The 24,788-nt window shown below is 33.4% G+C and overlaps 1 protein-coding gene across 1 annotated transcript in view; it reads right to left on the reverse strand.

The window, feature by feature from the left end:
* Nucleotides 1-270: 270 nt before the first annotated feature.
* Nucleotides 271-24,788, reverse strand: part of LOC145684053 (apolipoprotein D-like) — a 67,046-nt gene continuing 42,528 nt past the window's right edge. Inside the window, exons 3-6 of the mRNA XM_081755890.1 lie at nucleotides 20,205-20,335; nucleotides 13,666-13,757; nucleotides 4,297-4,392; nucleotides 271-2,275 (exon numbers count right to left, since the gene is read on the reverse strand). Coding sequence (XP_081612016.1) covers nucleotides 2,136-2,275; nucleotides 4,297-4,392; nucleotides 13,666-13,757; nucleotides 20,205-20,335 — 459 coding nt within the window. The 3' untranslated portion in view covers nucleotides 271-2,135. The remainder of the gene's footprint in view (nucleotides 2,276-4,296; nucleotides 4,393-13,665; nucleotides 13,758-20,204; nucleotides 20,336-24,788) is intronic.

Below are 24,788 nucleotides of genomic sequence, written 5' to 3' on the forward strand. Positions count from 1 at the left end.
AAACAATATTGTTACAGTTTCGGCAAAGTATCTTTGCCTTCATCAGAATAATGTGTCTGATGAAGGTAAAGGTATTTTGCCGAAACTGTCACCATATTATTTTTTTTAAATAGTGTATGCTTTGGTCAGAATTTGTCTTTTATACAAGAAGTTCCAAACCTAGAATGAGTGGTATTCAGAATTTTTCTTATGATGAATATTAATGAATATCTCGTTTTTTTCCACTTGGTATTAATTAAAAAATGTCAAAATATTCTTGCCAAATTATTCTTACTTATTACAAATCATAACTCAGATTTACAAATGAAAAATTGAGTTTAAATGTTGGCTATTATATAATAAACAGTGATATTTTATTCGGAAACTGTTTACAGAATAAGAACAAAACTGTTCTTGAAACATGACTCATGTATGTGAGAAGAGAAGAGATTTAAAGTACTTCTTGAGCTTAATTACAGATTTTTGTTTTGTAATATTTTTAATGTCGTATACCTGTTTTTAATATCGGATATCGAAGATAAGTGATACACATGTATCTTGCATGAGATGTACGTGATAATTACATAGTACTACTTGCAGAAAAGGACTTAGATAGGTCAAAAATGGCAGAATATTAGAGACAAAACCTGAGAGATATGAATAATTATCCCGACCGGATTAAATTAATATAGGGTAGAGTTCACTGCAATAGAGTTAACTGGTAAGATAATTTCTGTTTTTTATGCATTGAATATCTAAGATTTATACAATATAATACCTATTTCTTTGCCTTGTATTCGCAGTATTATGACATCTAAATTATATTACATAAAATTCTAATCTTTTGTATAACTTTCGATTTTGTTTGAATATAAATTAAGAAATTGTTTTAAAAATATATTTAACTATGCACTAATAAGATTGATTACAAAGACAAAATAGAAATTCGTTTTAAAATATATTTTATAAAATAAAATGTTTCTCGTGCATTAACCAAATCCAACATGAAGAAGAAATATAAGTTCTTAATGCAAATTAGATATACTTTAAACGTCAGAACTAAATAAGAAATGTAAAAAGTGCCAGATATAGTACGTTAGATATTAAAGATTTCTTCAACATTTGTAATTTAAGGAAAATAAACTATGCTATGGTGCTTTATGGTTTCCAGCTTAAAAATTGAAGTTGTTTAAGTTTGGAACTTGACAATAAAATTCTAACAATATTTGTACAATATTGTAAGATAAAACATATCATAAATGTATAAAAATTCTTTACATTTTTTGATTATAGTTAATCTCGAAACATTTTGGAAAATATTCGAAGTAATTGTTAGTTGTGAATTCGACAACAATGTGCAGTTTCGTCTTAGTAAAAAACCAATTTCTTCAGGTAAAAGCATAGAACAATAACATTATGTTTTAAGATCAACTTGCACTTTATATATTTACCAAGTACGCAATTTTTTTGGTTATAAATATGCTAACATAAACTCATATGCTAAATTATGAATATTAAGTGGAAAACTATTAACATTTTTGAAGAATAAATATAAAAAGTCATGGATTGTTTCTTCTTCTCTTGAATATCCAGAACCATAGTAAAAAAATATCCCCGAAACTTAAGTTTCTGAAAGACTCTATATAGGCATTTATGAATATGTATATTCAATGCAAGTGTTGAAATAATACTGTTTTACATTTTGAGATTTATATTAAATAAACATTGATTCGTAGTTTGACATAACACTCAGAGTAAACATGGCCAAACTTGTCAATTTTTGAGAATTTTTAAAAGTATCAGAAATATAGAAATTTTACTATTTTCAACGTACTTGTTTCTACTACCTGAAAGTTTATATTAACAACTGTTACTGAAGTGAATAAGATAGGATTATGTCGCTTAAATATGCGAATAAGACATAGGTATACATATTTTCCTTTCTTTCTTTTTTTGTAAAGTTTTTCACAGCTAATTCTGAATTTTTATTGCCATGATATTAAAAGTAAATTATAACACTCACGAAAGACGAGTACATAACATAAAACACAATCAACATGGCATAAAATTGTAAATATCCTACAGCGATCTTTAAATCTAATGTTGATCTAAAATACTAAAACTGAGTTAACATGTTGTTTAAGAATATTGAGGTACTAATATACGTCGGGGCAATTCCTTTGATCCGTCCTGATGAAATAAGCTCGGGTAATATCATTCCTGTCCAGTACTGAATAAGCCTTCTGCATTATTTCTAATGGAGGTACTCTTTCACGCGCTAAGATCCAGACGTTTCCTATCAGGAGAAAAAAATTGTAAATGATATTCTTTTTATTATTAGAAGAATATAATAAAAATGTTTCTTACATTACCTAGGTAGTATTATTTTTAAAAAGTAAACGGAAAGAAAATAAGAGTGTCTTATTTCTTAAAATCAATCTTTTAAGAAATGTAACAATAACCCAAGCCCTCAAGTTGAAAACCATTTTCGTTGAAATAATCCACAACTAAGAATAATCAATTTTATGATTATTATAATCTTTTCATATAATCATTAAAAGTACACCTTATATTTCAGTATATAATCTATGCAGATTTTTATCAAGAAGAGAGTTTCAAGTTTCGAAGATTATATTGTTTCAAATTTTTCTATATTTATCTTAATGTTTATTTTTTCATAATGACTTGTTGCAGGGAAAAGGTTAAAATCTTCAAATTCCCTTTTATATACTCCACTGAAAACAGATATTATTTTTTGTTGTGATATACGCGTATCTAGGAATATTTATTTTATGTTCTTTGTTATTCTATGTTCTTTTAATAAAACTTTAATTTATTTCTAATATTCTATACCTAGAGAGGAAACTTGTTCGCTAATGCGATATATGCGAAACGTTAAAAAAAATGCGTATATGTTTGAGGAAACCTCAAACTTTTCGTTTTAGAGCCAGAAATTAAGTTTATATTATTGCGAATTTTTGAGAAATTCGGCATTACTTGTGATAAATGAGAATGAAAACGAAAAAGTGGAATTCTTGCTAATGTTTGTTAATAATAACTAAAAAGTGCATTTCCATTATTATTTAAGTTGATCCAGAAACTGATTCACTTCATAAAGATGTAGACATCAACAAAACTGAACTGTTGTTTAAATCCTTGACTGTATTTTGTAATGAAAATGTCTATGATCTGATGGTTGCTTACCGTGAATTTAAAAGTAAGGTTATTGAAATTCTGAACAGTGATGATAAGGAAGTTGACATTGCATCATTGTTAAACAGTTTAAAAGTTAACTACAGGTCTTTTGCTGTCAGCTCGTTACGTTCAATATGGTTGCCAGTCTCGAGTGTTGATGCCGAGAGATTCTTTTCCAAGTATACTATGATTGTTACTGACAGGAGAACAAACTTAGAAAGAAGAATTGGTAATGTCTTGCTGCATATTATCCTTTAACTAAGGATGAGGTTAGAGGAAGTCTTTAAATTTTTGCATTAATTTCTACATTTCAGTGAATACATTAGCTAGAATGTGCAGCACCTAATCAAGGCATATCCTCATTTTTGTATAGATATACACCTTACTACCAAAAATATACTGTTTACAAGTACAATAATTTAAAAAAATATATATATTGTGCTACATTTAAAAAAATATATAAATGCGAAAATTGTGATAACTAATGCTACAAAATATCAAAATTATTGCGAAAGTTTCGTCTCTATCTATACCTCTATTTTCGTGAAAAATTACTTTCTTTGGACAAAATGACTCAATAGAACATGTGAATATGTGGCAATTAACATAGTGTTTGTATGTTTTCTAAGAGTTCGGCTATTTCTTCTTCTTTCTTTATTTCACGAATTTTTCCGTTATCATTTACTGGCACTATTTGTTCGTCTTCTTTAGCCTGTAGTATAAAATTGGCAGACGTTAAAATAATATTCCGTTTAGTTTCATGTTGAAACAACACTTCTGGGGTTACTACAATTAGACAAGCTACGACTGAATGTATTCATTTTAAATTTACTACCAAATGCCATCATTTTGAACATTTATGTTTCATGAGCTACTTCAGAGTTGCAGTAGCTCAGTGGTACCATGGTCACCTCTTGTGCGTGGGATCCTTGATTCGAATCCAGCACGTGTCAGTTGGTGTTTTTTGGTAGACAAACTCCGTATTCGTGGGTTTCCTCAACAGGATCTAATTCTTTATTCCATTATTTCGTTCAATTGTCATTATTATCGTGTCCCTGAACCTCGGAACATAATCGATGAATGTAAAACTAAAACCAAGAAAAGAAAAAGCAAGCTACTTACGCGTGCTGAAGAAATTGCTGAAACTTGTGCAGGACCACACAACAGAATAGTTGCCGTAGTCAGTATCCAAAACCCAATATGGTGCATCAACAGTCACTGCAAAATTAGATAATGGAGAAAGTATAATACAAGAAACATCACACAAATCAACAGATAGATACTAGTATATCTACGAATATAAGCTTGTTAAATAAATCTGGTTATCCATCTCTCTTTGCAAAATCTATCCTTATATATGACGGAATTAAATTAACAAACATGAATCTTCTTTGACCGATTGAGATATTTCTTGAGATTAAAGTATAGGTAACACTTCCTACATGTTGCTGCGAGAATATGTCCTTTCAATGGAATGTAAACGCACAGATTTTTTGAACAAGGCTATATAAATAAATATAATAGCTATAATGTAAGATAGCTAAATAGACACACACACACACACACACACACACACACACACACACACACACACACAAATGAGGCTGCTTGCATTGCTTCTTACTATTGTATAAGGAGTTATTGGAGTTAGTACTTGATGAAGACCACTTTGTCAACATGTAAAGCTTCAACCCGTGATATGTACTAAGTCATGGATAATATCTTGTGACAAGAGGCACAATTAAATAACAGAGTGCTTCAAGCAAATGTAATTTGTGCAATTTTAGTTGCAGGAGATAGCAATCATTTTCTACAGGATTCATACCCGGGGTGGTCAGCTTTGCCGTATGAACTTTTCCCACTCGTTCATGAATTGAATGGTGTCGCGTGAGATTTCGTTTCAAATAAGGAAGGCAATCCATCTTGCAATACTTCGCAACACTGATGAGACAACCGCAAAACTTAGTGTTACTGCTGTCACTTTTCCAAATTGCACCCTTCCCTATGAAACTTAAGCCTCTGTATTTTATCGTAGGATGATGCAGTTTTGATGAATCATAATTTGACGATTGCTTCCATATCTACTATGAATTGCTATATGAGAACTCACAAAAAAAATCAGTACTCATCAGAGAATGCAATATGGTTTTAAAAGCGTTCTGTTATGTTACATGTGGTGGTGGCCCAATTATGTCTCTGTGTCATTTATGATTTTGATTTTCTACGCAAAGTCTTCATTTTGAAAACACGTTAATATATTCTCGCACAATATAAATATCGCTGGACAGTACTTGCTGGTCTGACAACTTCTGGTCTCATGTCATGGGCAGATTTGGAGGGCTGAGTAATTGCATTCCTGACGACTGCACGCTTCAAACGTGGCGTTGATTCCTATAGACTGTAACCCACCCAAGTTTCATAATAAAATGAAAAATTTGTAAAGGAAAATTTTGTGAGATGAAACTCCAGCTTACTGTTAAGTTGGTTATTTCTCTTGGAGTTGGAAGCACTGCATAACCTTCGGTTGGATTGCGCGAGTCGTGGCATTCGGGATGACGTCACGTTGCAACTCGAGGTTCTCGCTCTAAGCCGGGAACTCTTGGCAGTGTATAAAATGAGGTAAGAGTGTTAGGTCCTTTGAATGAATAATGGGTCATTAAATTAATATTCTTTTCGTATAATCGCATAGTTTGATTAACTTCTTTCGAAAACTATAACAGTTCCTGACTATGGTTATTATTCAGAAGATATTATTATTACTCAGTATATTTGGAAGCATTTATTTCTAAAATATTGCGAAAGAGAAGAAAAAAAAGTAAAAATAGTTAATCGATCAGTTAATGTAAATGGTTTTGTGTAGGCAGAGTTATGCCTTTTGTTAAAAACATGTTGATTCTCGTTTTCCTTGAAAAACTAGTTAAAAATCGCTAGTCAGGAAGTTACATATATTGCTATTACGGAAATATTCAGGCTAATAGAGACTTTAAATGAATGATATATGTCTTAGGTCCGTTTTGAAAAGGAAAGAAAAAAAAAGGAATCCATGGAATTACAGTTGAGCTGTTGCTCGTAATTCATGCATATTGACCCATATTTAAGAAATCTTTTCCTCCCACATTTTCATTCCAATGAAAGCCACTTTGCAGTAACTTCGAGTTCCATACGTTTTTGATGAAATTATTGTATATGTTTCTAAATTCTATATTTGGATTTACGATTGGTTATAATATTTACTTCAGAAACTTTTGTCACTTGAAAAAAAAAATCTTTTTGGAAAAATGTTGCTTGCTAACGGAGATTTCGATTAATGCTATTATTGCTTGTTAAATTTGTTGAATGTTTCTATATTTATATTTATATATCACGTTTTGGATTTGTTATAATAAAATTTTCCATTTTGTTAGAAAACTTTTTACATTTACAAGTAGTTGTAGAAATTCTCCTGATTATCTTAATAGTGATATTTTGCATATAATATAAGCCTTTTCCAGTATTGAACCTCACTCTTCACGTCGTCATTATTCTCAGTCGTGGGGGAGTGGAATTTTCCTTTCTCTCTCCTTTTAAAATTCTTATATTCTAAAGGGGGAAGTGGGGTGACGTCCGTTCTCGCAGGACTGTGGGTAGTGGGGGCTATTTAAAGATTATATGTGTACCGTTCATCCGTTACAAGACTCGATTTTTGGTCTAGCATGTCTTTCTACAGCATTAATGCTGCGCTGACTTCTACTACACTCCCATTTCTTAATTATGTGATATCCGGCAAGTTTCGCCAGCTTCTCGCAGCCATGTCCGCGCACCATGGTGACATTTGTACTGCATGCTCACATCACCCACCACTTAAGTCGTACTTAACGGGCACTTGCGTTCCACGAAATCATATTTTGCCCTACGGATGTCTACGAGGGTGGTTTGATAAATAACTGGATTTTTATACTAATAGATGAATAAATAGTCTGTTGTTTCAAGTCGTTCATCTATTGACGACAATTTGTTATTTGACAGTTGCTTAAACGAAACTGTTTCGATTATCAATGAAAAATGGATAAATTTGGAATTTGTGATGTGGATTTTCAATTCCTTTTCTGGAAGGAGAAACAGCGAAGGAAATTCATTAGAGGATTTTAGCTACATTGATTGACTCCTATAAATCTGTTCGACTTTGGGTAAATGTATTTAAGTAGCAGAACAAACATTGAATATGCATTACATTCTGGAACTCCGAAATTAGCTGTAACACCAGAAATCATCGATAGAATCCATGATTTTTGTAGCCGATAGACAAGTGAAAGTGCAAGAGTTAGCAGAAGTCATAAGCATCTCAACTGAGCGTGTTGATTTTATTTTGCATAATGAATTGCGTATGAAAAAAATTGCGCAAGGAGTGTGCCGTGTTTACTCATTCTAGAGCAGAGAAAAAACGTGTCGCTGAGCAAAAAATGACCGAGTTGCGGTTTGAACTGCTTTCATATTCTTGCTATTCATATATCTTTCCTAGATCTAGCTCCGTCAGAACTCAAAAGTTTCCTGTCAGAACGACAATTTAAATCACTAAAGAAATCATACAGGAAGCAAACGAGTCCCAGAATTTTTTTCCGCGAAGGAAGCAGGAAGCTGGAGAAACGTTCAGCCAGATAGGTTGAACTTCAATGGGGCTATGTTGAAAGATAAGGAACAATAGACAACTCAAATTGTTTTCTTAATTATCAAACCAAGTTACTTATCCAAACGCTCTCATATTTGCTTATGGCAGGATAATGTATTATGCAAAATTACAATAAATATATTTGATTTAAAAATGATACTGTTGATTGGATGTGATCAAATATTTGTTCCATATTTCAAGTTTTGAATCGAAGAAATTAGTCTTCTTCTTAGATGCAATGTAACTGCAATTTGATGACGCGTTACAATTGTCCCCAATCATAACCTAACAACTCTAATATACTTTTACTATATACCTATATTTATATTCATCATATGAACAGTATATACACTTACCAGTAAATAATGCAAATATTATTAAGCAATATTAAACACAATTACGCTATAAGCACTTTGCTAAATGGTTCATCATGTAGCAGAGGAATAACTTAGAATGAAAAATTAAATAACAAAAAAAAAAAAACGTAGTTCTGAAGAATGGAGGTGGGAGCTGTATTGCAATGCAGCAACCTGATGATATTGCAAGATTAGGAAGAGGATGGACTTGCTTCAGGAAGACAAAACTAATAGGATGGGTTAGTCGATAAAGAGTACTGGAGAGAGAAAGAATGAATAAATGAAGAGAGAAATTTATATATATATCCATAATTATGTAAAAGAAAGCAGAATATAATGCTATATAAATAAAGATGAATGAACGAATGTTTGACGGCTAACTTCTAAACTATCACATCGGTTTTCATGATTTTTGGCACAAGAGTAGATCCTAGCCTAACTTAACTTTCTGTCATATTTTTGGCAAGGAGGAGGAGTGAGAACGATGGACATGTAGTATAATCGAAAACCAGCGATATTAGTCCATAGTATCCGGAATTACTGAGATCAATAATGACACTCTCGATGATATTTAGGTAAAAAATCATCCACTATGCATATCCTAAGGCGGCAAGGAGGGATTAAAAAATTTTCAATAAACCTATTCTTGCCGAGTGAAGAACATTCAATTCAACTTGTATAAAAATATTAAATTTGGCCGCTGTATGTATATCGGCTGTTGTGATGGGTTATGTGTTCTGGGACAGGTAGATGGAGAATTTTTATTTATTTATTTATTTATTGAACAAATTCCCAGATACAGCATAACTTTGCCATTTTACACAGGGACATGCTAACAAAAGAAAGAAAAAAACAAGACAACAATAACAACAACATAGAAAAAAGAGTGTAAAAGTAAAACTATTCCGTCAAAGCTCGTTTAATTGCTCTTTCAAACACTGGGTAGTTCGAAAAAATGTCCACATCAGTTGTTACTTGATTATATTAAGAATTTGGCCACTATATGAATATTGGCTGTTGTGATGGGTTATGTGTTCTGGGACAGGTAAATGGAGAATTTGGCCACTATATGAGTATCGGCTCTTGTGATGGGTTATGTGTATTGTGGGACAGGTAGATGGAGAATTTGGCCGCTGTATGAGTATCGATTATCGTGGTGGATTGTGTGTTCTGAGACAGGTACTTGGAGAATTCGGTCGTTGTATGAATAACTGCTATTGTGATTGGTTATGAGTTCTGGGACAGTGAATGGAGAATTTGGTCACTGTATGAGTATCGACTAACGTGATGGATGCTATGTTCTGAGACAGGTAGATGGAGAATTTGATCGCTGTGTGAGTATAGGCTGTTATGAAAGTTGTGGGAAAGTAGATGGAGATTTTGACCGCTGCAAGAGTGTCGGTTATAGTGATGGCATATGTTCTGGGACAGAAAGTTGGAAAACTTGGTCACTGTATAAGTATCGGTTATTGTGATAGGTTATGAGTTCCGGGATAGTAGATGGAGAATTTGGTCACTGTATGAGTATCGATTATCATATTAGATTATATGTTCTGGGGCAGGTATTTTGGAGAACTTGGCTGTTGTATGAATATTTCCTGTTGTGTTGGTTATGAGTTCTGAGATAGTAGATGGAGATTTTGGTCACTGTGTGAATATCATTGTTAGATTTTGTAGACCGATAGAGAAGGCAGAGTTTAGCTAACATAGAAAACTGGAGAGTGGATACATTTAAGAGCGTAAATGAGTTTATAGGATTTACAGAATTCCGAAATGCTGGAAAGGATATTATCTTCATGATGGTGTTAGAAAGAGAAAATAGTATCGAATGTAGGAGGAAAGATTTCGCATCTTGATTTCTGGCGTTCGTTGTTTCAAGTACCATCTCTCTTAAAATGTGTGTGAAGATTGTGATCTTTGGTAAACGATTTTACGGTAGGACGCAAAAAACTTTCTGATTTTAGGTGAGGTAGGGAACATAGAATAAGAAAGGTCCACAAGATTTCCAGAGTGTATTCGTGCCTTAAACTTCCTCTACTCTCTACTTTCCAACACTACTCCGTTACTATGCATTCCGATACGGTGCCTAACTGGAAAGTTTACAGCTGCCTTGCTTTTTTTTTTTTTTTTTTTTTTTAATCATACTTCTGTTATCTAATGAAATTCAAGGCGAAAGTGTTTAGTACTTTATGAGTATAGTGTGGTAATAGTTTTACCATTTTCTGGTAAGCAATCTGTTTTCCCTTGCTTGCTTCTGAATTCTTTTCATTACGTTTTACAACTCATGTCTTATTTAAAATTATTGAATTATAAGTGTTTACCTTGACTCATTTACCGTGACTCATATGCCTCGAAATCATTTAATCAATGCTTTTGTATCTACTTCTTTATGAAATATTTCAACCATACGCCTTTGTTATACTTGTAGATTTCGTAAAAATTCCGAACAAGATGATTTTTGTCGAGACAGTTATTTTGATATCCTCAGCATATCTTGAAACGTAGCTTTAATTTGAACTTTTTTTTTCTTAGGAAGGTGAAAAAGGCAGAATTCTAGTGTTTTTCAATTATCTCAAAAATTATCAATTTTTCGACGAAAATAATTATGAGAAAAATGGCAGTTTATAAAATTCTACCCAAAGAAGGTCCTTAGATATTTTTCCCCCCTAAAATCAATCATTTCAAAGATGTTCTTCTGACCACAAATAGAGGGCTTCACTGTAATCTTATATATAAAAATGAGCGTTTGTTTGCTTGTATGGGCGTTATACAAATTGAAGTCATTTGCTTGGCATACTTCTAAGTAATAGCATTGAAGAGATCATGGTCTAGAAGAGACTGTAGGCTATTTGCAATTTTTTATGTGTATCCCGAAGAAGAAGGGGGACTCAAAGGAGAAGAGATTACTTATCTTATATATAAAAATGAATGATTGTCTGGGTATAAAAACCCACACCATTTGTTTGGCAAACTTCTAAGTTACTGTATCGGAGAGATGAAAGTTTAGAAGAGATCGTAGGCTATTTAGAATTTTTTGATGCATACTCTAAGGGAGGAGGAGAGAATTCAAAAGGGAAGAGGTGGTTTAAGATTTATGCCAAGTGTAGAGTATCTCACTACCCCCTCATATTAGAAAAATGAAACTTGGTTTGTAAACTTAAAAAGAAGTGGGCATACACATATGACGTACAATCTGGAAAGAAAATATTGTGTGGTTCAGACAACCCAAGCACCGAGGGAAGTGGAGAGGGTGTGATGTGAAAATAATCGAGAAAATCGATATTTGGGGGTCGCTAAAGTGAATGGTGACATCGTTGATGCCGTTTAAGACCAAGTTCAACCCGATCTGCACGAAGGATGAGAAGAGAGGGAAAATAGAATACCTAGAATGACCGAGATTAGTGACGAATCCATAGTTGTCACGGTCTTTAAGTTGAATGATAACGGTTTTGATGACATTTAAGCCCAAATATAGGAAGGACGTGTATATCAGCTGGCTCAGAAATGGCAGTAGCAACACTTCATTGTTATTTCTACTACTCGGTTCTTTATGTCTTGACAAAGGAATTTTTTTAAGTTTTTCCGATTTTGATCTATTTTTCCTGAGTTATTATGGATAATAATATTTTCTTTTTGGATCAAAAGATCCAATATATTTCAATCAAAAATTTTCTTGTACGGCTTTTATCTGGAGAACTATATACAGTGTAGCCAAACCCAAACTATTACTTAACTCAGTATTGTGTGCTTATTCCGTAGAAAACTCGATTAAAGGGCCGTTCCAAAATTTTGTTGCCCCTGATCCAAATACTAACTATTGGCCAAGATCGCAATTTTTTGATGGATTTTTTTTTAGATTCCTAAAATTCTTGTTAAATCTAGTCTTTTTATTTATTTTTCTTTTTCCAGAAGCCTGAGAGCATTTAAAGCACCAACACGAAAAAAGCTAACTTATATATCTTCACTTACACCGTACATCTTCCTTTTTCGTAGGGTTATTACACACCTATAGGTATTTCATGAAACTAAACGGTTAATAAGGACATGTGTAAAATAATCCATGATATAAAGGATTAAATTTAAAAGGTACTTTTTTTACGTTTATAATCTAGGTTTTCTGTAAAAGAAAAAGAAATAGTGACTGTACACTTATTAGAATAAGCCAAATCAATCAACAAAAACAAAAATGCGAATGCATGAATTTTTGGTTGATTGTTTGACTTGGAATTTAGCTTTCTGTTCTGCACCGAGGCTATATGATAGATGCACCTACAGCTTAACGTAGGATGCTTAGCAGATGAGTTCCCACCAAGAATTGAACCCGGGTCTCCTGCTCTAAAGGCGCGCACGCTACCCATATAGCCATGATGAAGTTCTGTATAAATTTGTTAGTGGTTTAGAACATAATATGTCTTGTATTATATACGAGTAAGAAATCTTTAGGGATAAAATGTGATACGGAAAGTATGTGCAATGACTTTACTTGAATGCATATACTATATGAAATAGTGTTGGGTAGCTAAAATACTAAAAGGCATTTATTAAGATATGAACACTAACATTAGAATTTCACAATCAATATAAAACTTTTTTCTGCATATTGAATTCTGTTCTAAAGAAAAATATATACTGTATATAAATACAGGGTGTTTCAAAACAACATCGACAACGTTTGGGAGGTGATTCCTGATACCAAGATAAGACGAAAAGTATAGACCAACCTGGGTACACAAATGCTTCCTTTCAGAGTTATAGGGTGCTGAAAACATGTAAAAATGAACTTTGAAGGTCCATAGCTTCAATACTATGGTACCTACCGTAGTCGGGTCAAGACTTCACTTGTGAACTAGTAAATGTCTTATCAAATATCAATGTTTCAGAATCCTGCGGTACTTCCGCAACAATTTTCAAAGAGGAAGTTGGTGAATACTTCAAATTATATGCCCGTAGCCAAACTTTCTCTACAAAAAAATTTGTTGCGGAAGTACCGCAGGATTCTGAAGCATGTAGTTATGGTTAGCGCACATATTAGTTCCTAAGTGAAGTCCCCACTATATAAGGTCCCATAGTACTGGAGCTATGGACCTCTAAAGTTCATTTTTCATGTTTTCGACAGCCTATAACTGCGAAATGACGGATTTCTGCACCCAGGTTGGTCTATACTTTTTGTCTTATCTTGGTGTCAGGAATCACCTCCCAAACATTGTTAGTGTTGTTTCGAAACACCCTGTTACTTTATGTTAATATCTATTTCACAATATGGACAGAAATATTTTCTATGTTTGTACTGACTATTTAACTTGAAAAGAATAACACAAAACACTTGTCTGGATGTTTTTATTTTCTTGTCAAGAATTTTGTGTCAGTAAAATTGCTAATTAATTACATTTGTTTCAAAACTTTTGCATTTCACTCATAAAAAGTAGATGAGTTTATTATAATTCATTTACTTAACAATGTAATGAGATTTTACTTGTATAAGTTTCTTACCTGGTAATGTGGGAAATTTCACACTTAGTTTAGCCTCATCCAACTTCCCAACAGGTCGTAGTTCTCCTTCAATGGTGGTTCTAATGCCGGAGCTGAAACGTTAATTTCTTTTTACTTAATATCCTTTCAAGAAAACAAATATTTCTTCTACAAATGCTAATTATATTTTGAGCATGTTTTGTGGCCAACACAATACAATCTGTTTGATTATTTTGACGTCAAATTTTTATTACTTTGATTTTTTTTTTTTTTTTTTTTTATGTTTAAATCTTGTAATCGATTTTTCCCCCTGTTCCTGTCCATCGTTCTGTGAACTTAAAACTTTGAAACTAAAGAAATTTTATGAATTTAGTAGTGTGTTTATTGGAAAATTCACATCGTCTTATTATTGAAAAATTATGTAAATTTTTAACACGTTAAAGTTGATATAATCTTTACGCAAGTCATGTATAGTAACAGAAATGAAACATTTTGCACGTATTTATCATCACGAATTTGTTTACGTAACCGGAGATCTCACGGTTTTAGAACTTCCTAAATATTTGGCCACCATTAATCACATCATTAATAAGATACTATTGCTCATTAAAACATAGTCACAAATAGAAAATTCGACATATGAATTCCACTTTATTAAAACGGGAGAGCCAAAAATAAATCTACATCAAGGATCTCCAGACAAAAATTGAAATTATATCATTAACCTACAAAATATCACAAAATTATGTTTAATATAAGTACATATAAAAAATGCAGGAAAATTTTTCATACCAAAAGAAAAAAATCAGCAATTTTTATAGGTGAATAAACCATACAAATTGCCTACTATGGATCAAAAGGTGAATGTGGAATTCATTGTTATTCTTAGTCAGACTGCAAATGTATATTCTATAATTGATTATCGAAGTTTGTAGGAATTTTGCAGTGTATTTTTAGAAGTATATCTAGTATAGGATAAAATGGCGAGTATGTGATTCGTTTTTCGATTTAATCTTCACAAGATGAGACTTCAAATGAAATTTGTAGCACTTTAAGCAATAAGATATAAGAAAAGAGAACATTTGCGCAAGGTACGTGAAATATCTATCTCTATATATATCTATATATCTATCTATCTATCTATATATATATATATATATATAGGGTATCTCAAAAGTCCGTTGACATAGGGTTATTATCACAGTTACAACAAAATGTAGGAGGGGAAACCGTCTCCATATATGATATTTTCAATCTAAAGGGAAGGATTTTTTTAAAAAATCGGACGAGCTGTTTGGGCTGTACACTCATTATGTGCCCAATGCTAAATGAAAATGCAACGTTTTCATTTACGTGGACTCACAACACAAGTGAATGAAGTTACTGCCTTTTACGCTAATGTGTCGATAGCCAGCCCCTATTTTAAACAGTAACCTCATTCACTTATGTTGTGGGTCCAGGTAAATGGCAACGTTGCATTTTCATTTAACATTGGGCGCATAAAAAGTGTACAGCTCAAACTGCTTGTCCTATTTTTAAAAAATCCTTCAGTTTGGGAAAACATCATATTTGGAGACGGTTTCCCCTCTTACATTTTGTTGTAACTCTGATAATAACCCTATGCCAGAGGACTTTTGAGAAACCATATATATATATATATATATATATATATATATATATATATATATATATATATATATATATATATACAGGGTGTTAATGAACTATACCGACAAACTGTAAGAGGTGATTCCTCACATCAAAATAAGAGAAAAAGTTCATAAGGACCAATGGCGAAAAGTGCATAGTTTCAGAGCTAGGGCAGTCCAAAATCGCGAAAAAGCCAAATTTCAAGAGGCCCTATTTAGAATTCGAGAGACTTTGAATGGTGGTTCTTATCAACGTAAAGGAAGCCACGCATGCATAATCCAAAAGTGCATATTTCATCAATTGTCAAGAGGTGTAGAGGGTATTCCCTACAGAGTGTAATTCTCAGATATGTTTTCAATAGAGTTTTCAGATATACTCTGATTTCAAGAAGGGTTCAAAGGAGGTAGGAGGTAAACTTTGACAACAATGGACATCCAATGCTTCGGAGCGAAGTCGGAAGTTTTAGGAACCGGCAGCTCTATGTTTCTTTGTGTTCGGAATAACGTGTAATGATATGTATTTCGTCACGGTATATTTTACGATTTCTTCACTTATAAGCGTGAAAGAAAACATTGCACCGTTCGTTTTCCCGAGTACAAGAGACTATGTTTCTGACGATCCGTAACACTTCCGACATCGCACCAAACGATTCTGTGTTCACTGCTATCAAGGGTTATCGTGTGCCTGCTTTGGACCAATCATAAAGTCAGAGCGTATCTGAAAATTCGGTTGATGGCATGTCTGGGAATTTCACCCTGCAGGGAATAATCTGTGCACCTATTGAACATTAATGAAATATGCACTTTTGGATTGAGTGTGCGTGGCTTTCTTTATGCTGATAGGACCACCATCCACAGTCTCTCGAATTCGAAATAGGACCTCTTGAAATTTGGCTTTTTCGAGATTTTGGGCAGCCCTAGCTCTGAAACTATGTACTTTTCGCCATATGTCCATATGAACTTTTTCTCTTATTTTGATGTGAGGAATCACCTCTTAAAGTCTGTCGGTATAGTTCATTAACACCTTGTATGTATATATATATATATATATATATCTGTGTGTGTGTGTGTGTGTAAACTTTAACCGTTATTTTTTTTCCTGTATTAACTTTTAATTGTAATCTATTACTTTTTTCCATAACGTTAATTGTTATTTTAATCCACTAAATGTTTCCAATTAATTTTCCAATCTATAGTGTATGAGATTACATGTGATGCAGCAGTGATCGACAAACAGGAAAAGTTATACAACAGGCAAGCGCTTTGGAGAAATGTTTAACATTTACCGCAAATATAAGTATTTAATTTGTATTGTAAAACGTTGATAAATGTAACAAGATAATATGACATTAATACTTTCCCACTCACCATGTTCTCCTAATATTCCACTGTGCTTTTCATGGAGAAAAAACTCGATTCCTTTCGTGTATGTGTAAGCAGTGTTTCATTCAGGCATGTTTGGGGGACAGTGTTTCCCAGTGCTCTGAGAGTGACCCCTTCCGGAGGAGCTAAGGTTAATACGTACTAGAATAGTACCAGCGGAGAGAGATAAAATAGTTTCAGAATGCGATAAATAAATAAACATTTTAATATTGCTGCTTTATGTGTGTTCTAAAGCTCGTTTTGAAGCTATTGTTTTTGTTATAACTGCCAATCTTGAACACATAAGTGACAATTGAATTTCTTGTAGCGCGTACTTCAGAAAAATGTAAGACAAATATTTGTAAGCTTTATTATACGTAGTTTTAGAGTGTTCCCAGGCACTAAGAGTGCCCCCCCCCCGCACATATTTTCTGAAAGAAACACTGTCAGTAAGTGGTTTGATTTCTGGTCCTTAATACAGTGGCAAACGCAAGAGGAATGCTCTGGGCTTTATCTTCTTGAGCAAGATATGCAAAAATAAAGATTTATCATATTAAGATACGAATACAAACACCTGAAATGATATAAACCTAAGAGCTTGAACAACCCCCTTCCTTCCCCTTCCTGACGAAATTATACGTACGCTACTACATTATTATATCACATTACCATGTGAGGTTAACAGAGGCCAAAATACATAAGCAAAGAGCAGGAATCAAACACGTGTCTGTCGTGCCAAAGAGCATATGCTAAGGAGGGACCTTTCAAATATGTGTTTTACGTTGCTATCATAATAAGGGAGTGACATTCGTTGAACGAGACCTTCCTGATGTAACACAATGATGAGGTAGAAAAGCAAAAAAAAAAAACATGTTCTACTACAAATATTAAACTTTATTTGTGTGAAGGGTGTAAGAATGGAGAGAGTTCATTTGCAGGATTACCTCACTGACAAGTGAAGCATTCCCAATCAAGTACTGCAAATAATCTTCTGAAATGTTAATTAGAAACATTAATTAATGAGAAACTATGATCTCTATCTCATTTGTCAACAACGAAATGCAAGAAAGAAAAAAGAAAGATGTCACATAAAAAAACAAATCTTTTCCACGCTTACAGAAAGTATCACATTGTCAACTGACCATTACAGACATCGAACAAGAGAAATTAGATCACAGTATGTATAAAATAAGGGAAATCGCTCTTTAAGTACCACACTCCAAGTCATTATTTCTTGTTCTCATTTACCTTTTTATTATCAGTGTACAGGTCTTACTATACGCTAACATGTCTAATATTGTAATCTAGAATATCATACAGTAGTATACTTAATGACAGTATTTTAAGATAAGAAGAAAAGTACGGAAAATATATCTTTCTCCCCCCTCCAGGCCATTCATCCATATTTTTTAAAAATTTATTTTCTTTGAAAATCTGGAATCAGAAATAGTGACAAAAAATTAGATACACACATTTACATACCCCATATGTCGCAATAATTACGTATTTATACTTTCTTTTTATTTCTGGGTAACTTTATGTAGATTGCAAAAAACATGTTCCTTACATAGAATGCCTAATGTAAAAAAAAAAAAGTTACTGAAATGCGTTGTGGACTACCCAATTGATGATTCAGTTGTAGCTCGGGTCAGGGTAGTTAGTATAGAGAGGTTTACTTTAATGCCTTAATCATATAAAGACAAACGTACAAGGACAACGCTCGTTCGCTCCCTCATGCATCTTATTTAACCTTGTTAGAATCAAGGCCAAGACGGATCATAGGTCTCTCTTTTGAAATACTTAAGTGATCGCATATTTTATTGATCACTGAAGATGCTTCACGAGTATTCCTACTCCAGGACACGTGCTTTTATATACGGTATTTTTTTACTTTTTATGTAATATTTCATACAGTGAAATCTCCGAGTAATGGACACCGATGGGACATCATTATCTATCCGTACAAGAGAAGTGTCCGTCACAGAGAGGTTAAACAAATTTAGATTACTCACAACTCATGTGGTAATTGAATGAAGTACACAGTAAGTGTATTAGTTTTAAATGTAATATAGGCTAATATCGAAGTACTGTATTCAATTTAACAAAAATTGGTTACTTCCCAATAAATTTTCCAGTGGGAAAATTAAATATTCCCCAAATTTATCGGAACAACAAGCTTGTTCCGTACTAAATGGTAAGGTAACAAAGATAAGAATGGATGAAAGAAATATGGTATGAAAAAAAATAATAAAAATACCGCCAAATAAATATAAAGTGAGAGATCGGTACTAAAAACCACGAGCAGAGCGCAGTAAGCGAAAGAAAGAGCTGAGTTAAAGGAAGCGCAGTATCTATGTTAGTGTTATTATTGCCAGATTTAAAACATATATTAGAGGTAGATTACCAGATTTTATTAATGGTGCCAAAATCCAAATCTAAAGCCGGTTTATATTTATGAATAAATAGCGGTTTTTTTTCTGAACCTATCACTTAAACCTGCTTTATATTGTGTGTATGATGTTTTAGATGAAGTGTCACTTTAGATGAATTTTAATGTTATTATATTCAATGTTCGAATTAGTGTGGGAATGAGGGCGGGTGGAATCTCCCTCTGTTCAGAAACAAAAGTACTGCTGAGAGATATGTTTATATGGGCATGTACTGTAAAATATAATGCTTATGTGATAATTTACCTTTCAAGTATAAATCATATTTCAGAAAAGTCAATTCTGTTATTGACTGTATTAAAAGTAAAAGTAACGCAATAAGAATATTATTATTAACTACTGAAAATGTACACAAAACAAACCAATCGTGACGATTTGTGAATTTCTCCAAAGGAAACCAGCTGTAATTCTGAGACACTAGGTTCTGATCGAAATTTTCTTGTAACTGCCGAATTAGTTGAAGAGATCAATTGAAAACTTATTTTCAAATTTCAGAAAGTACGTTCTGTGGCTGGTAAATATGTATGAGCCGAGAATAATTCCTGTCCATTTTGAAGAGGTTCTTAACATGTTGAAGGATAAAAGAAGACTGTCTATATCTGTATATAAGAATGCTCCTAAAATGATTTTCTTCCATAATAATACGCGTAATTTTGCTGGGACAAAAGAGTTTGCCAGTGTTACGAAAGTTTCCGTTATCGGGAGATATCCATTAAGGGAGGTATCATTAGTACCCTTCCCCTTACGAACGCCATTGCATGTCGAGGTACATAAAATTGTGCATATATTTTATCTTTAACCTACTATAGCCTTCTCGATATAATCTTTAACATCTGACAGAACCAAGTTATGTTGTTTAAAAGTTTCCCACATTGTATATCATGCTTCGTAAATTTACAAGAAAGATATGTTCATAAAATATTTGCTGGAGAGTTGATCCCTAATCACTTGTGAACATACACAAATCGACATCTGATTTTAATTTCCAGATTCTACAGCTTACTTTCTAAACGCTTCCTATTAGAGTAACAATTAATATTAACAGAAAGTCTAAAAGCTTGTTATTAAAGAACATATCAAACTAATTGCTTGCTGTACTTACAATGAACTGATTTGCCTGTTTATAACTCCAAATTTTCCATTGCCTAAATCTGTGTAGTTAGCTAGCACACAACGTCCTCCAAATTGAAAGACTGCAAAGTACCTCTCGATCTCATACCAGACGCCAAGATACTGAAAAGAAATAAAATAGTTAGATAACGAGAAAGAACGTTCTTCGATCCTCAACATTGATATATACTACCGCTTAAAAGTTTTCAAACACCTCGGATTTGAACAAGTATCGACTATGGATTTGTCATTTTGATACGAGAGCTTTGCCACCGTGTGTTAGAGGTATTTAAGTGGGCAGACTACTAAATATTTTTCAAAAGATAATAATTTTTGTTTTGCCAGTTTTTCATAAATGAAAAGAGATACTGAAATGTAACTTACCTCAGTAATAGATAATGTTATTCTACACCCGAAAATATGAATCGGAAGATTTTTCAGTGTTGCCATCCATAGAAATTACAGTGTGACCAGAATTTGAATTACCCAAAAATCTAGATTATGGCAGCGACTAGAAAAATGAACTCAACGGCAATTGATGACTTATCATGCTGTCTGTTTCCTTGTTAACTATTTTTTAAATAATATTTGTATTTATTTTGTAATAAAGAGTACAAAATAAATAATTTTTAATTATCAGTAGAATTAAAATACAAACATTATTTAAAAAGCAATTAACAAGGAACACAGACAGCATGATAAGTCATCAATTGCCGTTGAGTTCATTTTTCTAGTCGCTGCCATAACCTAAATTTTTGGGTAATTCAAATTCTGGTCACATTGTAATTTCTATGGATGGCAACACTAAAAATTCTTCCGATTCGTATTTTCGGGTATAGAATAACATTGTCTATTACTGAGGTAAGTTATATTTTATTATCTCTTTTCACTTACGAAAAACTGGCAAAAGAAAAATTGTTAGCTTTTGAAAAATATTTAGTAGTCTGCCCGCTTAAAGCATAAAATTTGGCGACAGTTGAATCAGGATCTGAAATATATTGCAGATGATATAACTAATAATATAATTCTTAACGGACACATAGAAAGACAATCTGATGTAGATATTGCATACCATAAACGGGAGTGTGAAAAGTGAGTTAACTTACTACAAGGTTCCTCATAATTATGCATATGATGTTACAAAGATTGTGGTGAAGAAACTAGCAATATAACGTGAACATAAATTTGAACATAAACACATTACTCTTACACTTTTCCTCACAAGAATTTTAATGTCTGTTCCCCATGGCATGGTCCACTCATGGACCACCCAAATCTATACATGCCTGGAGACGAAGAGCAATGTTGTTACAAGTTGCTTGACAGACTCCTACTGGTACCCTGTGGAACTCTTCTCTGATAACTTCTCGTAGTTCGGCCAAATTACGTATGTGTTGTTGATATACTTTGTCCTTTAAAACACTCCATAAGAAAAAGTCAGGTGGTGTCAAAACAGGAGATCGAGCCTCCGCGTAATTGTTTATTGCAGAATACAAACGTACACGTTGTTGCAGAGACAACCGTTCCGCCATCTTGTCTGGCATACACTAACGGTTCTAAGTCCAGTGACTGTTATCCCCACTCTCAGGGTACACAGTGTTGCCATATTGAAACTTTTTGTCCAGAATTACAAATACTACAGTCAGTCAAACATCATATACATGATTATGGTAGTTTTGTTTGAAAGATGTAGACATACGGGCCAATTCGAAAGGAAAACAAGTTTCATAGCTGTTCATACCTCGTTGATATATTAAAGTTTTAAAAGCCAAAAATATCATAATTTGAAAAGTGTTTAGGACGGATTGTATCCTCTAATGTTGCTCGTTGGAATAGGAACGACAAGCACTACATATACGACTCCCACTGAGCGACAATTGAGCTCGGAATGCTGCATATAGGCAGGCACACGAGATTCCGGGTTCGATTCCCCAGTGAGAGAGCATTAACATTTAAGAGGATTATCTTAAACTTTAGATCGAAGTCTCATATAGCCTCGGAACTGACACTAAATTTCAACAATGAAATATAAGTATCATTAAGGGTTCACTAAACAACAGCAACAATATAGAAAAAAGGTTGAATACCACTGTAATTGGAATGGACCAGTTTTTGTCCATCTCCCTAATTTTATAAAACTACTTACTTTAAGTATTTAAGGCAGATTACTAAGAACTCTACATTTCTTAGTCTAGCATATATATTTTTTTAAAAAAAATTACAATGTATATATTGAATCATTTAGTGTTAAACAAATAACGTTGCAAAATTATTGCCTACTACATACAATAACTACAAAGAAAGAAGGACAACGTAAGTCATAAATGTTCATTAAACCTATCTTAACATTATTACTGCTTCCTTCTGGATTTGATCTAGGCCCGTTGTCTTTTGGGAAATCGTAGATTTCCAATAGTTTAGTACAAATAAAAAAAAAAACTCTTACTTTGTTTCTGGTGTTCTTGTTTAGCTGTGCAAATATTTCCGCCAAAATTTGTCTTTCAGCAGTTGTAACTCGTTTGACTTTTTTTTTACATCGAAGTAATAAAATGTATTATTGACGTGACGATCGCAAAAATTTAGTAAAAATACTAGTCAGGACGCCAAATTTATAACTGGAGTCAATTTCTTGTATACAAAAAGAGAGAAAGAACATAGTAAATAACATAAAAAGTGAGTGGTATAGTCGTGTTACAAAATAATGTCTTTTTTTAAAATATTTTTTTATGTCTCTCTTCATGACAAAAGCTAACACACGTGCTTCCTGTTGAATTCAATGGGGATAGTCATTTTCAGATGCAAATCTGAGGAAGCTCCCGCCAAGTGAACTTTGTGGTGGACAAACACCGTGTGCGTGGGTTTTCTCGGGTTATCCCGTTTCCTCCCACTTTCTTCAATCCACCATTTCATTCATCTCCCATTATCACCGTCTCCTTTAGCCTAACCGGCATAACCGTGGGACGTAAAACTCAAAAATTTCATTTTTTCATTTCATTTTGCAAATCTGAGGAATGATTTGGATCCCATTTTACGAAGGGTATTTTCAAAAATTTCCATCCTGACCTGACACTGAAATATCACGCCACTGATAATAAGCCGTTCATGGCATATAGTGTCATCTAGGTGTTGGGAATTAGTACAGACGAGTACGGGTAGAAAATGTTAAACTACCAGTGTAATTATCTTAAAATAACAAGTGCAGACTTTGGTTATGAGAGTGGTCTGGAAAAATAAACTAAAAAGAATTGTGATATCTAAGACTTATGATATAGTATTCAAAGTTATTTTAAAGGAGAGCATTAGTCAAAACATAGGTAATGGTGAGTAACTACAAATAACAGAGTAAAAGACACTCAAGGAAGGAAGTTTAATAAAGAGAATAACCTATCATCAAAAAAGGTTATGCTCTATTGATTGTAACACAGATCGGAAAGAATTATGTAACTACAGTATGATTACATTTTCTATTCTGTGTAGCTATAGATATAATAAGGAATAATCGCAAACTCTCTCTGTACCTTAAAATATATTCCTTAAAGAGATATTACCAGGAGAAAAACAATGTATTAGTTTCAACTGTCCAGGTGCGTCGGTTCGTTGGTGGCAGGAATTTGACTCAATCATTGTGTGTTGAGCTTGCGTATTGCATGACAGTGCGCCAGTTTATACAGCTATTGTTACCACGGCTGTAGTGCTAAGTCTGGGCTATAGAGTGGATAGTGACTCTCCTCGAAGTCACAGCATTCTACTGCAGCCCGGGAAATAACACCCGTGTGGACTGGAACATTGTCATGCAATAGACGAGCTCAACGCACAGCGATGACCTGATGCAGCAAGACTGTAAATATTGATACTTTTTTTTTCATAGATGGCACTATATGTCATGACCGGCTTATTACTAGTGGCGTGATATTTCAGTGGCAGTCCGGAAGCTTTTGGAAATACCCTCGTAACTAGTAAATCATGACTCATATAGCCTTGGTGTTGGTGCTGCAACGATAATATTTGTATTTTCTCGGTTGTTTGTTTTTCCATCCGTGTATATCAGGCTTAAGAATAAATTGTATCTTCATTCGAAGAAAAAGAACCAGAATAATTTATAATGTTACACTGATTAATGTTGATTTTGTAAACTTTATACTTCAAACTTATATTATTCATGACCCTTTCGGGAGAGTAATACTCCGGAAGTATTTTTTTCGCGTGCTACCCTAGCCAGCTGGTTTAAACGCTACCCTAGCCAGTGGTTTTAAGTTGGTTACAAGGAAGCAACTGAGGTTAAATATATATCATGGGGGTCAAGGTGGAACAAAGCGAGCCTTACGGGGATTCTAACCCGTTCCTACTCCTCCTCCTCCTACTACTACTACTACTATGGATCTGTATAGCAAAACAGCACGCGTAACGTAAGTAAATCACTTTTTGAGTATTATTTTCATCTTATTTTAATGAAAAAATGTCTTATGAAAATTTAAAAAAATAAAAAAAAAAACTCCTTTGGCCGGGTTTGAACCCACTCCAAAACGATTACTATTACTAGCACGTTGCACTAGCACGCTCGGCCACGAGGACCGAA

The sequence above is a fragment of the Thermobia domestica genome, chromosome 4 (assembly GCF_964235325.1).
Source record: "Thermobia domestica chromosome 4, izTheDome1.hap1.1, whole genome shotgun sequence".
NCBI lineage: Eukaryota > Metazoa > Arthropoda > Insecta > Zygentoma > Lepismatidae > Thermobia > Thermobia domestica.